The sequence below is a fragment of the Pithys albifrons genome, chromosome 6, assembly GCF_047495875.1.
Source record: "Pithys albifrons albifrons isolate INPA30051 chromosome 6, PitAlb_v1, whole genome shotgun sequence".
Classification (NCBI taxonomy): Eukaryota; Metazoa; Chordata; class Aves; order Passeriformes; family Thamnophilidae; genus Pithys; species Pithys albifrons.
The window spans coordinates 17,374,974-17,391,869 of NC_092463.1; the positions used below are offsets into that span (position 1 = coordinate 17,374,974).

Here is a 16,896-nt window from a genome sequence, read left to right on the forward strand (position 1 = left end):
TTACTCTTTGCACAACCAATACTTTCTAAAAATGTTTTGTAATGTAGGAATTGTTATTTATCCTCTGATAGCTTTGATCATGGAAGGAGAAGGACCATTGATCTTTCATGGGTTGTGTTTGTGACTTTTTGTTTGGTTTAGTTTCTTTGGTTTAGTTTGTTTGTTTTACTCCCTCCAGGCGTTGGAACCTAACAAATTGGCTAAAATGATCTGTACAAGTGTCTGGTACAACTGATAATTTTGCATATAAATGAGGACTAGTAGTTGCGGTCTTCATTGTAAGCCTGTTTATTAGCTTTGATCAAATGTGTTCTAAATGTGATGGTTTAAAAGTTCATACTTGATTCCACAAAAGAATTAGGAGTCATGCATGTTAGGATTTTATTCATAAGCCAGAATTGCCTAAACATGAGAAGACCTGGGTATGTGAGGATGTGATTTGCCAATATCTTCTTCATGTAAATATTTCTGCTGAATCTGATTCATTGCATAATTTGGTATCTAATGGCAGACATACTCTCTCTGTCTCCTCCCCCCTGTACAATCCTGGTGATGAGGTGCAAGCTCTACTAAGGTTTCTTGGCTTCTGACTCAGTCTGTAGATAGGCAGGTGACCTGATTTGTGAAGAACTGGCATTACACACAGTCAGTTTGCTGGGTTTGTTTCTTTACCTGGGACAGGATAATTCTGAAGATAATTCCTCAGTTTTCTGGTTAATGTCTGCATAAATGAATATGTAAATACCTGCCATCAACATGTAAATTATCAGTTGCTCTTTTTTTGTTGATAAATTAATCTATATTCTGTTAATCTTGGCACTGTGCTCAAAGTTTCTGTGACTGAATAAAGTACATTCTTTTGTAAAGTGTTGTACTGATTTCTGATGGTAGAGAAACCCAAAGTTGATTCATATCTTGTACCTAGTTATAATTTCGTGTTTGGAAAGGTATGTGCAATCCTTAGATACCTGATTGTTTCAGCTCTGTTCATTATTAGATATTTATAGCAATTTTATTCATTAGCATCTTGTCTAGTTACATTTTGGGGTTATTGTACATTAATCTTCCAGCTAAATGTGGAAGTGCTTCTAGGCTGAATCTGGGTGACCTCATAGTGATTCAGCTCCCAGGAATGATACACCTCATAGCAAAATCACCTCTGTGAGAGCAAAAGGCCGCTACTTCTGAATCCAAATAGATCTTTAAATGGAGCATTTTCCAGTTCAGACTATTGTAAGTCTGGATTGTTAATCTCAGGTGTCTGGACTTTTATAGTTCAGCTTCCGAGGTGCAAATGGTAACTTTGGTGGGATGATCCTCTACAATTATAGTCTATTTTCATAAAGGTAATGACAATTTCTAATGATGTTCCCCACAGCATTTCATGCTTCTGAATTTCCACATACTGTGTTTCACTTAGCGAGTACTTTGGGGGCCTCTGTCCTCTTTGGGTGTGTAAAGTTTAGGCTTTCAGGACTTCTAGAATGGGATCAGCAGCTTTTAGTAGTTATCACCCCAGTTAATTGTAATCTTAGAGTTCAGAGTAATATGAATTGTACTTGCTTTTCTTTCACATGAGTTCAGAACTGTGTGATTTATTTTTGCTCTATATTCTTTCTTTTGTCTAAGAAAAATATCTTTGAGATGTTACGGTTTTTAAATTCCATTTTAAGTTTATAAGAGAGTACCCTGACCTGATTAAATGGTGCTCTTCTTCAGTGACCTGAGAGTTACGAGGTGGTGATGGTCTCTCACATTTCAAGTACTGTAGAATACTTTCACTTCCCTTCACAAATAGTTCTGAGTTGCTGTAACCAGTTGCAATCAAAGTGTAATTCTATACAGCAGATAAACAGTGTAGCATCTTAGAGGCTCTTCCTTCAGTGTCTAACAAGTCATAGTTGTGTAGCTTCTATTGCATGGTGTAATTTTTTTCCCAAGAAAGGAATGTGCTAGTTTTGCTTAATTGCAAGGAAAAACACCCACTCTTCCCTCTGAGTAAGGCATAAACTCAAGTTTGTGTTCATGTAAGTTTCAAAACAACATCTGTTCTTTGTTGTTGTGACTTAAGTAGATCTGTTAGGTGAGTGGGGACGGGCCATTCTCTGAAGTAACAAGTTAAAATCAAGTTGATGCTGATACCAGACACTGGAACCTGATAGTTTGGAATATTACAGAATGTCTTCTGTCTTATTTTCCTTCTTGTTTTATCTCTTCTTAAAATTGCCTGAGGTTCATTGTTCTGCTCAGTAAAACAGCAGAATTGGTCTCCTGTTGCACAGAATAGCACAGACAAGGTGCAGCTTTCAGGCAAAGCTTGTTTTTGAAGATTGCAGGATCTAGTTCAGTAGAGAAAGCTGCAGTGTTTCTGCTTCAAAACCCGTATGCGAAGGAGTCCAGAAACAGGACAGAGCACACTTTAACTTGAAAAGAAACACTGTTGAAATATTATTTCTCAAGATCATAGAAGTGTAATTAAAAGCTAATAGAATCATTGCACAGTACAAGCTTGCACAGTCCTTAGTTCCCTCTTGGCCATCTCAAAGTTCGGGTATGGTGCAGATGACAGTCATACCTCTTACGTCATCTGGAGATCCTCCGTCAAACAGAAATGTGATGCTGCTTCCCAGAGTTACAGACTGCCCTGCATCCCGGGGACTGTGAATGACAGGGCTGATGTCCATGCACTGGTGTCCCTGCGTGTGGAGGCTTGTCTTTGCAGTGGTAGTAATTCTAGATATTTTCTTGCTTTCTGGCTTCAGAGGTGATGTTTGTGACTAGTACCTCTGTTCCCTCTTTGTTTTTATGGGTGCTATGATGTCTTGGCCTTTCCCTTCAGTATTTGTTCCTGGGTCAGTCTCTCGCCTCTCGCTCTCAGCCTCATGCTTCCCTTCTAAACCATGTTGGTGCGGTGCTGATCAGTGCGGACTGCGGCCGAAAATCAGTACATGCAGCTTTTTCTAATTGTGCACCTCTGCAGTGAACTTGTCTCCAAGAGGATGCTTTTGGTTCCCTCCCCCCCATTATGTACAACCATTCATTATATTGTTGTGTCATGTGTAGCTTCAGATTAGTTGTGGAGAAACTCTAATCCTGTTGACTTGGTCAGTACTTTTCTTCCTGTCCAAACTTAGTTCCCTTCCTTGGTGCACTTCAGTTGATGTCTCAACACAATTGAAGAAAAAAGCACATGGAGAAGTAGATTTTCTGTTTCCAAAACTGCTTGCTGTGGCCCAGTGTACATCCTATTGCAGTCTTGACAGGTAATTTGTCTTTGTGCAGCTTGCACAGGCAGTTGTTGGGTCGGGTTCTGGTACCGGTTCTGGCATGGTGATGTCTGTGGGGTGCAAGAAATCTTTCACTGCTCTGTCAGTTTCTGCTGTAGTGTTGGTCTTCTTGCAGTACTTTAAAGCTTCTCAAACTTGGAACAGTCTTGTAATTGCAGAAAGTATTCCTGATGAAAGGTTCCCCAGGAGTAGTCAGGTTCTTGGGAGTGACTGGGGAATAGAGTAATTGATCTTTTGATGTTTGTGCTTCTTGAAAGCAAGTTGAAGGAAATGTCAGTATGAGAACTTCAGCCCTGGAGAACTGCACTTCATCTCTGCTAGAACGTCAGAGTGCTGCACCTGGTTCAGCAGATGAAGACAAAGGACTCTTCTAGCAGTGTCATGATAAAGGGGCACAGACAAGCTCGTCAGTTTTTCTTGTGGTGTGACTTGAGAGATGGACTGAGCCCTGCAACTGAGGCTGTTGGATCAAGCCATTGCCATGTGGCAACATCGGGAGAAGCACTTTCTTTGGAAGATTTGTTGTTGGGGTTTTTTTTGTTTGGTTGTTTTTTTTTTTTATTAAGAATAATCCTACTTCTTGCTTTATAGGGAGTTTGTCTCAAGTGTCCTATCGAGTTCTGTGTGTTATGCAGCACCTTTTAGCTGCCCTGTGGGCTGGCTTTTTTTCCCTAATATAGTGCAAAAAGAATGAGGTGGGACTTATCATATGCTTATTTGTGATGTAATTTTCTCCTTTTGCCTGCCAAGAAAATAATATTGCAATAGCCTTCAAGACATTTTTAATTTTTTTTTTTTTAGGATAAGGCCATTAAGCATCCTAAGAGTAAGTAAAAATGGGACCAAGTGGATAGTGCAAAATTACGGTTTACATTGAAACAAGTACATAATAATTCAAACTAGGGATCATTCAGCTTTTTATTGTGTAACCTCATGAAAGTAGGAGAGGTTTCACTAGTGTTACTGAATGTGATGTGAGTTCATAGTACAGTTTAGATTAGAATGAATTCAGGGCTTCATCTCCTTTTAGGACTAAAACCAGCAGTACAAATCTTCAGCATGTTACTGGAGATGCAGCATTTTTCTGGGTTCCACTCTGTATTCCTGTTCAGTTCCAAGAATATGGCAGGATTAAGTGACTCTTTTGCCTTCTAGAAGGGTGTTTTATTGAAAAGCCTTCTGCTGACACTCTTGTAGGATGTGAGATGGTAAAACATTTCTGGAGTAGTCCATCATGGAAGATCGGCAGATTTCTAAGTTGTCTTGGGTTGAGCGGGCAAAACGCCACCTGCCCAAGTACAGAGAAAGAGTGTTCCTCCCCCCCAACCAGCCGAGGGAAAAAGAAGAGGGAGAGGAAACAAAACCCTCCAAACTAGGTTTATGCTTAAACCAGCTACATATATTTATACAGAAAAGAGAAAATTAAGAGAAAACTACAATATAACACACACTTACACAAGTTATGTATAACAAGAAATAACCTCCCACTCCAGCCAATATAAAGTCCATTACTCTAGATCTACAGGCACTCTGAAAGACACCCTGCAAGAAAGAGAGAGTAACAACAAAATGTTTCTACTTCTCTGAACTCAAACAAAAGGCAAGTGGCGGTAGCCAGAGCAGGGCCTAGCACAGCAAACCAACTCTAGCAGGTCCTGTCTGTACTCCAGCCAGATGGAACTGACTGAGCCACACCCACACACGGGCTCTTACCCCTTCTGTGATGATGTCCTAATATGGTATGGAATACAATATTACTGGCTAGAAGAAGTCAGCTGTTAGCTAGCCCAGCCCAGCTTAAGTCAGCTGACAATCCCAGGCCTGGTCTGAACTTTAAAGCCTAAATTTTAGGCCTGCCTAGCTAAACCCATAACATAAGTGAAAAATTTCTTGCCATTCTGAGTTCAGCACTTACTCAGCTAGTGACCAGAGAAGTTCTGTGTCCTGAGTCTCTATGGGGATGTCCACTGCTTCATTAAACCTGTGGAGACTCTAGTCCTGGTCTCTTAGAACAGTTCTGACTCACAATGTCTCTGGCAGCAAAGACAATGTTTTGAAACTGTGTATTGAGTACCATTCTCAGTACTTGTTAACAAGAGTAATATGTAATACTGAGTTGCTTGAAGACAGTTTGCTTTTTGTGACATGACATACTCTAATTGTATAGACACTAAGCCTGGGTCTGCCTTGCCTGCTGTAGCTGCTTTCTTGGCACATGAATGCAGTTTCCTTACTGCTGTCTTAAGCAGTGACTGTGATGTGGCACCAGGATGAGGATTTGTTCTCTTTGCAGTGAAAAGTAGTACAGCAAATTTCAGTGCAACTCCTGTGTGCATATTGACCCACTGATTTGTTAAGGATTCTGGTACTGTCTTGCCTAGTACATGTTACTAAAATGGAGATCACAAAAGTAATGCTTCTCTAATAATAATTTGACTATTTGTGTGTGTGGTTTTTTATTTTATTTTTAAATGTGTTAGGATAGCTTGTAGATTCCCTGAGATTTGCAAAAATTGTCATGTGTGCTTCTGTTCACACAAGAAAAAAATCCTGAAAGCTTTTAGACTTTATGATGTTTCAGTGATTTCAGGTGGTCTCTTTGCACTTATTCCAAGTTTGATGAATCCCTCAAAAATATGAATGATAAGAATTGAAAATAATCACATTTTTTATGAGATTTCATCACTGTGCCCACTGAGAGCATTAATGTTGCCCTGATCCAACTAGGTGCATTTTGTTTATGTGTATAGACTCCTAGGATTGTTGGAATAAATCACAGATTTTCTTTTTAATTTATTTCATGTTTGGATTTTTACACTTGTTCATCTTTTGCAGAAGGATGTCTTTCCAAAGCTTTGTGTTTCTGGTTTGAGTTGTTGAGTTACTGCAGTTCTGTGAATGGACATGAACTATGCATTTTGGTACCAATTTAAGGAGCACATTTTGATAAAGTTTCCTAGAAATGTCAAACCAGATTGGAATTTCTGTGATTGTTAATGCCTGCATCTCCTGTCCAAACTGAGCAGTGTTTCTCTTTACTAGCCTTTAGACATACAGTTTGTCTAGAGGTTTATATTTGAGGCATTCTTGTAGTAGCTGTACCAGCTCATGCAGCTTCTGCTGTTGATGCTGCATCTTGAATCGTGCAGGTAAAACTGCTTGTGCAGCTGCCCATTGAAGTGGGTCAGGGAACTGAACCTGGGTGGGAATATTCAAACTTAGCTACTTTTTTGTCTTTCTGCTTTTAACCTGGATCACTTGAATGAACAATTTTGCTGGATGATCTGCAGTCACATTGGTGCAAATGGAAGTGATGAAAGGTGGAAAAGATGGTAACTGCTTAAGGCTCTCTTTTAGCAGCTTAGAAAAGAAAAAGAAAGCAATAAACAACAAACCAACCCTCCAACAAAACCAACTCCTTTATTTTAAACACAACTCTTCACATCTCTGCTTAGAAAAATGCATGTTAGGAAAAAAAAGTAAAGTGGCATAGCTTTGTATAAACATAGAACCTTCTCTTTCCAAACTGCACAACAAATGAAGCAACTTTGTAGCAGTTTAGATTTTTTTATACTTGTGAGTTATTATGTAGATTTAAGGTAATTTCTACTTGATACTAGTGGAGAGTCTTTACTAATCCTGTGTTAAAGGCACGAACATCTGTTGGGAGCTGTGTTTATGTCATCCCCAGCACTATATAATCCAAGAAAATGAGAATAGTCAGAGTGCTGGGGCTAAGGGATGATGTGGTTGCTGTCTGTAACTGTGTGATTGGAGGTTCCAGACAAGGTGGAACTGGACTCTTTTCAGAGGTGCCCTGTGAGATGGTGAAAGGTGGTGTGTACAAACCAGAAGGGCTTCACTTGTTCTGCTGGGATTTTATACCTTCGGGTACACTGATGGCAGCAAGAAAATTGCTTTGCTTTGCTGTTCAAGTTGAATACCATATGCAGTTGGGATGTCCTCTTAGTGCTGCTTTTTTAATTCATCTGCTAACTTGTTTTTCTTTAGCTGTAGTTAAGATGACAGAATGATGTTCCAGTGTACTGCTTGTCTGACATGATTTTTTTTTTCCTTCAGCAAATTTGACAGGCCACGCTGAGAAAGTTGGCATTGAAAACTTTGAGCTCCTGAAAGTTCTTGGAACAGGGGGTAAGACACACTATTTTTAAGTTAAATGTTGGAAGCATTACTCTTTAACTATGATTTTGTTTTCTAGCTGAAGTTTTGGTAATTGGAATATTTTTTAGGAAGATACTACTTTTAGATTCTTTCTCTGACAAATATTGTGCAAAACTGGACATCACATGTTACAGTACAGCACTCTCAAAGATGCACTTCTTTTAAAAAATGAAAGTATTTGTGACAATTTAATATAGTTTGTGAAAAACCTGATCGAAGTTAAGGCATAACCTTGATAATTTCAGTAAGTTTTCAGAAAATTTTTGAGGAAGAAAACAGTAATGTTAGTACATTATTGAATAGGATGCTTCACTCTTTACCTAATCTGTTTTGCAGTTGGTATTTGCTCCACAAGTCTCTCTCTGTCCTAGTCAAATCCCAGTATGTTTCAAGATGATAATGTTTGTTAGTGTGTTGTGGGTTTCAGCACAATGCTGGAGATTTGTAGGATGTTGTAGGTCTGACAGTAACCAACAAAAAGCTTTGTTTCTTCTTTGCTAAAGGGACACACACAGAGTCCTGTATACAGACCAAAAGTAAGGGCTTTTGTTCTTTTTAGGGTGTTTATGCTTTTTTATTTGTTTTTTGGTGGTCAGTATTAACATCAGAGGCATTGTTGATTACATTGGGATAATCATAAGTTGACTGTCATCAAGGTCTGTAGGAGTTTTACATTAGTTTTATTAAATTTTTGGGTGTTTCAGCCGTTAATGAGTAGCAGTGAGCCTATAACTGCACAAGCTGCTGCATTACTGAAAAGAGCAGAGGGTTTTGATTTTCCATTTTAGCTGTCATATAGATTCTTTCATAAATTCATTAAGCTGTTAAATCACCTCTCTGTTTCTAAAGTAAAGTTATTTAAATTTAACACGCTTAAAAATTCAAGCCTTGCTGTTAAATTTTGGTAGTTGAAGGTAGAGGCAAGGAAGCTTTAATATTTCTAGATGAATGTTGCACACTCATAGAAGCAACTGTGTTTTTCAAAGTGGGGTTGCCAAAAATGAAATTAGAAATAATTATGCATTTATGTGAGGCTGTCTTCTGCTGGTGCAAACATTGGCTGGATTTGTCATTGCATGTATGTGTGTATGAAAACCTGTCCCATACCAGAATTTTGTCCTTTTTGTTACCTCTGCTGTTAGTCTGAGATCACCCTAATAACACAACTATTGCATTTGGGGTACAAAGTAAGTTTTGGGGGTTTTGTGTCAGTCTTTGAGTTCAGATTAGTAGCCTGACCCACCTACTGTCTTCAGGCAGTATCTCTGAAATACTCCCTTTTGCTGCTGTTGTCCATCCTTCATTGCTACTTTCCATGCCCTCCCTTCTCCAGGTAACCCACAGGCTCACAGTGCAAAGCTATCCTGTTCGCTCAGGTTAACAGGGTAATTTTTGAGTGATTCCTTTCAGAAGAGTCTGCTTCAATGGGTTGACAGTGGGATTGATAGTGTATGTATGTGGAGTAAAAAAAGAAAAAGCCAATGAAGCATGCCTGTCTGACTTAATCCTGCTCTGCTAGTCTTGGTGCTCCAGAAACTTCTGTTTTAGTAGGCTCCAAACTATTTCAAGGTCTGACTAAGAGATTCCTGCAAACTTCAGTACTCCTTGGGTATGCTGGAATGGCATTTGTAGGAAGAGTAGTTATTGTGGTGTTTGATGGGGTCGGTTTAGGGTTGGTCTCCCCCTAGCCCCCTTTGTTTAATATGCAATTTTAATCATAACTTGAGGTTCTTCCTTCAGAAATCTGCCCCATCAGGGCAGTTGAGGAGCTTAGTTCAGTCTCAGCCCTGTAGCAGTTCAGAGTCATGCCCTACATGTGTCAGAGGTTGCAGCTTGCTCATTACTAGACAGCATTAAATGCCAATATCCCGATCAGAATGGACCTAGTCCTTTTTGCTTTGGGGCAGTGACCCTCTGCCAGTTGTCAGTGTTTGCAGTGACATGGAATCACTGAAAACAGGGCTGGAATGGACTTGAAGAGGTCCCTTAATTGGCTGGCCCAAGACACAGTCAGACCTGCATCATTCCTGATGGGGGTTCATTCTTGAAAGCCTCCAGTAGGTGAGATTCTGCAACCTTCCTAAGATACTCTTGATGAGGATGTTTAATTTTCTAACTTGAGACACATTCTGGGCCCTGCTATAACCAAATAGACAAGTGTTATTTTTACTCTGGCAGTGACAGCTTTATCCTGGCCTGAGGTATTAGTGCTAGTATTGTAATATGGTGAATGCTAAATAAAACCATGATGCTGTTTTAATGTGCTTCACTGTGGGGTTTTGCAGCATGCACTGTTTTCAAACTGATAATCCATCTACAGCAGTGCAGGTAGAACATACTGACAGCTCACAGTTACATTAAGTGATGACTGTGTGTGTGCTATTTAAACTAATTGAAATATGAAGCAACGGGAATAACCAAAGAAGGTTAAAACATGTTAAATTAAACCACACTTCACTTAAGTCTATGGAATTGTGATAGTTTCTTACAGATTTGATGGTGGTTCTTTTCAGGTAAGAGCAGTGAAAGTTTATTTAAATCTTCATTTTTAAGCTTTGTATTTTAAAAATACAAAAAATATATGATTATTAGAAATAGGTTCCATGTGTGCTGACACTTCTTCTTTGGAAGCATTTTTTTGTGGTAACATTTTTCATGTTATGGCTTAGCATCATTTCATACTTACTATTTTCTTTAATCTGAATTCATCTCTTACATTCCTTTATGTCTGGTTTCTTTTTATACACACTCTCTCAGTTGGAGGTACACTTGTTATCTTTTGATTTTTGGTATTAAAATAGTATGACAGTGTACATGTTCCTCTTTTGACCTGAGTCTTGCAGAAAAGAAAAGGAAGCAGAAGTCTGAGTCCTTTTACAATTGCACTAAGGGGATATTAATAAATAAACTTCCCCATTGAAGAAATCAGGAACACTTTACATCAGTGAAACAAAATAGATGACAGGATGCCACTCTTAACAAAGCTGTTAATAATGTACTTGCTGCTCTGGGAGCACATTAGCACTGGCTTGACTTCTCTGACTTGCCTGTGTCATACTCAGGTTATACTTTTTGTAACTGCGGTCTGGGTTTGTTTTCAGTAAAGTCCTCTTCTTCTTCTGTTGCTGTATAGCCTTGCTAATATGGAATGTTCAGATTTCCTGTCCACTAAATTCATGTTTTCAGCTTGTCCTTCCTAAAACTCTTCTCCCTGGGACACAGAAAACGAGTGTCTGTTCAGTAGAAGAAGCTGCTTTCCAGCAATCTTATTGCTTACCGGGGCGGGAAGGGAACAGCAGGAGAAGGTGGCTGTGTTGATTTATGTACGCCCACTTGGCTTATTTGCTTCATTCTTTGTAAACATGTTCTTAAAAGAACAAAACACTGCAAGAGTGCATTCTGGGTCATACATTTTTCTACCCGTAGATTATTCCTTTTTTTCTACTTAACTGTGATAAATGCCACGTTCATTCACTCTTTCAGCTGCGCTTAAGAAGAGACAATACAAGTGGTTTCTGAGCATGTACACTAATAATCCAGTCTACCTCTTGAACTCCAGTTCACAAAGGAAGACAAAAAATAATTAGGAACAAGAATCTAACTACGATATATAAAAGTGAACATTTTATACATGATCTTTTGGAATTAAGTGCTTATATATGGGAGGGATATTCTCCTTATATGTGGAAGATGCTTGGAATCTGAAGGATTGATTCCTATGAAGGGTACAGACTTAGTGGGATGAATGTCATATTAAAATAGCTGTCTCAAAAATCTTGTTACACAAGAACATAGAATGAAATTTCATCTAAGAGGTCAGAAAGTATTCTGATAAAGTTAAGAATGTGAAATAGAAGTTAGTTCTTTCAAGTATTTTGAATAAAATCTAAAATAATCTCTCATAAAAAGAGGAAAAAGAAGTGTGGATACTGTGCTTAGAACTGTGGGCCTAAATTAATGAATATCTAAAATAATTGCAAACTTCAACTAAATATTTTCCTTTATTTTCTGCTGAGGACAGCTGGAATGTATCCTGGATAGTAGGTGGGATGGCTGATTGGAGACAAGCCTTGGAAATAAGAAATTCTTTTCCTGTATGAAGAACAGACTTAAAACGGGACTGTGTTTGATCTAAGAACCTGTCCAAATTTGTCTTATTCATCCATCAGAGAATTCTAAAAGAATCTGGACATTAAACTGGAGATCAGTATCAAAGATTCTTACTGGAAATAATGACAGAGGTGGTTCAGTATAACTGGAGAAAATAGCAAATCCTACATCTAAGAAGGGAAGAAGAAAGTAAGAATATTATCCAGGCAACTCTTGGGTAATTTGTTCTGAATTCATCAAACTTCAGCAGTGGACAGTACCTTTAAAACAATTTTTGAAGAAAATTATTTATTTTAATTTTTGTAATAATTACAAATTAATGGCATGCTGACCCAGTGGTAGGTTGTCCTGCATACGAGAGCTGCTTTCTAAAAACTTACTTGCTTTAAAAAAGAAAAGTTAGGCATGTATTGCCTGCTGTATTTATTTACTAAAATAACACTTTTTAAAAAGATAAAAAAGCAAAAAACAAACAAAAGGAAAATGCTGATATAAAGTATAGTTTAAGATGCAACTTACACTCTTGTGTCACTTCCTGCCTTTCTTGTTAATCATCACTCACTTGCCTGGTCTTTGACAATTTGGTCATAGACAATAAAAATTGGAAAAGCTTGTTCGGGATGCCTATTATTTGACATCTGTACAGGGGTTTGCTTGGGGTTTTCCCTTCAGTTTTAGCTGCTTGAGCTACATGCCTTTCTAACTTTGCCACATCCCCAATTTTAGTTTATATAGCCTGATACCTGCACAGTGAGAGGTAAACCAGCAGAGAAATGAACGCAACACAAAAGAGATTATAACTCAGAGTTACAATTTAATAAAAATATTTCAATAAATGCAGTGATGCAAAGAGAAATGTGTTTTAACCCACAAACCCCAGACGTGTAACCCAGCACCCCAGGGCACAAACAGAAACTATCCTATGTGGTATAAACAATAAGAATTGCACACCTTTTTCTCTGCAAGAATTAGCTGCCCTCCTGCAATGGCTTAATGTGCTTGTGTTTATACAGAAAGAGCAAAGAACCAAAAAACACTTTACATTTTTAATTTGTTGTCCTTCAGCAAGTGTGTATTTTGGAATATTCTAATGACCTGCCGAATTGTTACTTAGGATGGTGATATGCTTATGATGATGATATGATATAGTACTACGTGTACATATAGTTATTTATATACTTTTATCTAAGTAAACTTCTGTGCATGCTTACGAATATATATTCTTCTGTTACTATGACTTTGTATTCATTAAAAAGGAAGTCGTGAAAAGAAAGTTTTAGCACCCCATTATATTTTTTTTCTATCTCACAAATTGAGTGGAAATTTGGCGTAAATTGCTGGTATGAAATCTCTTAAATAATTTTAGAGGCTGATAACCATATAAATCTGCAACTAATAATTACTCTTTTCTTTAAATTGAAATTTTTATTTTAATTCTCCTAATAAGCTGCAAGATCAGTGTAACATAGCCTCAAGTCAATAAAGTCTTCTAGTTTTTGTATAATTTAATGTATTTTTAATGAATTTGGGGGATGAATATTTGAAGACTCTGTGCATTTCATTATGAGGAATATATTGCTGGCTAAATATTTCTGCCTAGGCAGTAGGTGAGATGTGCATGAGATTTTATGAGAATGAACATTAAAATGCTGTTCTTTGAGAAATTAAAAAAGCTTTTCAGTAATACAGTTACCTGGTAAGTGTATTGCAAGTAGCTCATGTGCTCTCTCCTTGCTGCCACTCAAATGAATTGATTTTGCAGTGTTGTCTTTTAAGTAGATTTCTCGTGGTGATATCAGAGATTCTGGTGTTGAATATATCATGAGTCATTTGATTAAAATAGTGCTACTTAAGATATAGTCTCATCAAAAATGCTGAGAATCCTCATCATTCTGTCAGTTCTTTTCAGATTTCTGAAGAAACAATATGTACCATGTTAAAGTTCTATGTTGCAAATTTTTTATGATAACAGTAGTAATGTTTCTAGAGATTTCCTTACAGGTATTACACTAACCAGATATTTTTCTTGAACGCTCTGTGTGAAGCTGCATTCTGTCTCTTACGATGCATTATTGTATGCTTTTATAAAGTGTGATTAAACGTACAGTTAGTCAAGTGTTAAAATCATGAGGCTTTTGTTTAATTTAGCTTAACTTCATGTTCTCCAGCATTCTGATAAAACTACTGTTTCCTGGGTACCTAAGGAAGTTTGTGTTTAAAGCTCTGGATTGGCTTTTCAGAGGCACAGGGAAGTTCAATTTCAAGCTCCAGCTGAAACCTGGGGCTGCTGGGAAGCAGCTGGGAAATGCAAACTAAGGCCATTCTCTGCACTGTTTTTGCTGCATTAGGAAGTGCAAAAGAGTTATCTACATTTTTTGAGAAGTAGCTTCTTATAAAGATGTAAATATTACTCTCGGAAGCAGTTCTTTAAAATAGTCATCTCAGTAGTAGGGATCTCTTTTCAGATGCTAAAAATAAGTTTATATCCAGTGTTGAAATACAGGTGAATAACATTAAAATGGTGCCTGTGCATAACAGTATTACTGTGGTTACAGTATTGTGGTCTGTACAACCTTAATTCAGATCACCCGTGTCCGTAGATGGTGACAGGATTTATGGCCTGTGCCTGTTTTACTGCAGTAATCTTTTTACATCTCTGTTTATCGATTTCTTGATGACCACCTGGTGACCATTGGGTCTAACTCAAGATCCCAGAACTTCCAAGCTGGAGAATGCAATACTGAAGATCTTTAAAGAGGTTGTCCTGTGTATCTCACATTTCTCAAAGTAGAAAGTTGTTTACACTTACCCATTCTGACTCTATTTGCCATTCTTGAGAGATAAGTTGTGAAAACTTAATTTATGAAAGCTCTTATTGAGATGAATTCTGTAAATAAGGCAATCAGGATTCCTTAGGGTGTGATGAGTCAGGTAAAGAACTTCTGAAAAAGAATTGTGCAGTATATGAGCAGTATCACTTTTCTTTATTGAAAGAAGCAGAACTTCCTTGTAGGAAAAAAGCCCTCATGTGATTTGGTAGTTTAAACCCTCTAGTACCTGTCAGGAAAAAGAATCCAGAAAATAATCTGGAGTTACACTGTGCTCCTAGTAAGCAATCACATGTATGCTATAGCATTTTTGAAGATCTACTAAATTTGGGTCTCTCACATCAGGACAATATACTCCTGTCTAGTGTATTTTCAGGTTAGAGATACTTAAGCATTTTCTTTGAGAAAGTAATGCACAAGTAATTATAAAGTTTGGACAAAACAACCAGCTGGTTCAGTTTTCTGTCTCTCGTGATGGCTTAAGGAGAGGGATACAATGGTGGTTTCCTTAGTGAACTTGTAGCAGCCTGCACTTTGGGCTCTGCCTGAGCCAGAGATTTTCTTCGGTGTTTAGTAACTCTTGCTGTGCTTTCTTCTCCCTCAGGGATTTATATAATCTTTTTGAACTCATCTACATTTTCAACACCTGCAGTATCGGGTAGCAGTAGTTCAACAGCTTAGCTAGATATTTATTCGTGTGCTTTGCATAGTTCTCAATGTTGATACCTAATGAATTGTTATTTCCAGAAATAATGAAAATTTGTTCTTTACTTACCTTGATATAATTTTTGATTTTTTTCTTACTCTTTATATAATATCCGTAAGTACTCTGTCAGGCTAAATAAAAAGTGAAAGTATATTTACTTCCCTTCATAATGAGAGGAATTATTTTATCCTTTTCTTTATCTTTCTGATGTTTTACACCTTTTTTTTTTCTTTCTTTCTGATGGGGGAAGTGAGCTTGGGACAAAAGAGACCAAAATAGTCTGTATCATTCAAGATACCAGCACACAAAGATTTTGTACCACAGCATAAGGGATTTCTAGGTTTGTGTTGCAGGTTTGGGGAATGGTACAGTTTTGTCATTTCTTCAGTTCAATACTTCCCTTGAAGTTCTGTTTGTTTTTTTAGATTACTACTGGTGTTTTTATTGGGTGGTCTGTCTTAAATCCAAGTATTTTTCAGCACAATGTGCTACTATGATGCATGGATTACACATTTACCTATTTGAAATTTCATCTACAATTTCTCAGCTTTTTTCAGCTACTATTTCGATACTGTTGTAGAGTTTTCAGCAGCCAGCTTTGATTTCTGTTGCAGTAGATAATTTACTAAACCAAGGAAATAGTCATCTTCACTATTCATATATAACTGAATCAGATAGGATGAATTCTTGTGGTGACCTGCTTTCTCTGAAAAAGCTGAATATTTCTTTTTAACCTTTTAGCTTTTTGTCTGCCAATATTCATAAGAGAACCCTCCCTCTTTGCACCCATGACTGTTTAGTGTTTTTAAGGGTTGTTAAGTACTTTGATCTAAATAAGTCAACCACATCATTGTTCCTTCCTCCTGATTCCTTTGAGTGATTATAATTATTGACATCTACAAAAATAACATTCTTTCTCATAGTATCCTGTTTGCTTATCGCTGTAGAATCACAGAGTGGATTCACTGCAGCCACTGGAGGCCACCTAGTGCAACTCCCCTGTTAAAGCAGGTTAACCTAGAACATGTTGCACAGGATTGTGTGTAAGTGGGTTTTGAATATCTCCAGAGGTAGAGACTTCACAGCCTCTTTGGGCAGTCTCTTCCAGTGTGCTGTCACCTCAAAGTAGAGAAGTTTTTCCTTGTATCCATGTAGAATTTCATGTTACCCAGTTTGTGCCTGTTGCCTCTTACCCTGTCGCTGGGCGTTTTTGAAGAGTCTGGCCCCATCCTCTTGAGACCACCCTTATGGTATTTATTTGTAGGCATTGATAAGATCCCCTCTGTCTTCTCTGGGGTAAAGGGGTCCAGTGCTCTCAGCCTTTCCTCATAAGAGTTGCTCCAGTCCCTTAATCATCTTCGTAGCTCTCTGCTGAACCCTCTTCAGTAGTTCTTGTCTTTACTGGACTGGGGAGCCCAGAACTTGGACATGGCACTTCACATGCAGCCTCCACCGTGGCAGAGGGGCTGGGTTACATCCCTCAGCTTGCTGGCTACACTTGATGAGCAGCAGCTCAGCCTCCAGCTGTATCAGCCACTCCTCTCAGTATTGTACTGTCAGCAAACTTACTGAAGGTACACTGTCCCTTCATGCAGGGCATTGGTATGAACAAGGCTGGACCCAGCACTGACCCTGGGGAAGCCCATTATCTATGGACCTACAACTAGACTAGGCTGGGCATAGAGTGGCTGGAGAGCAGCCAGGCAGAAAGGGACCTGGGGGTACTAATTGACAGGAAGCTCAGCATGAGCCAACAGTGTGCCCAGGTGGCCAAGAAGGCCAA

General features: G+C 38.2%; 1 protein-coding gene across 1 annotated transcript in view; it reads left to right on the forward strand.

Moving 5' to 3' along the window:
* Positions 1 to 16,896, forward strand: part of RPS6KA5 (ribosomal protein S6 kinase A5) — an 81,632-nt gene that overhangs the window by 4,952 nt on the left and 59,784 nt on the right. The window contains exon 2 of the mRNA XM_071557673.1: positions 7,368 to 7,439. Coding sequence (XP_071413774.1) covers positions 7,368 to 7,439 — 72 coding nt within the window. The remainder of the gene's footprint in view (positions 1 to 7,367; positions 7,440 to 16,896) is intronic.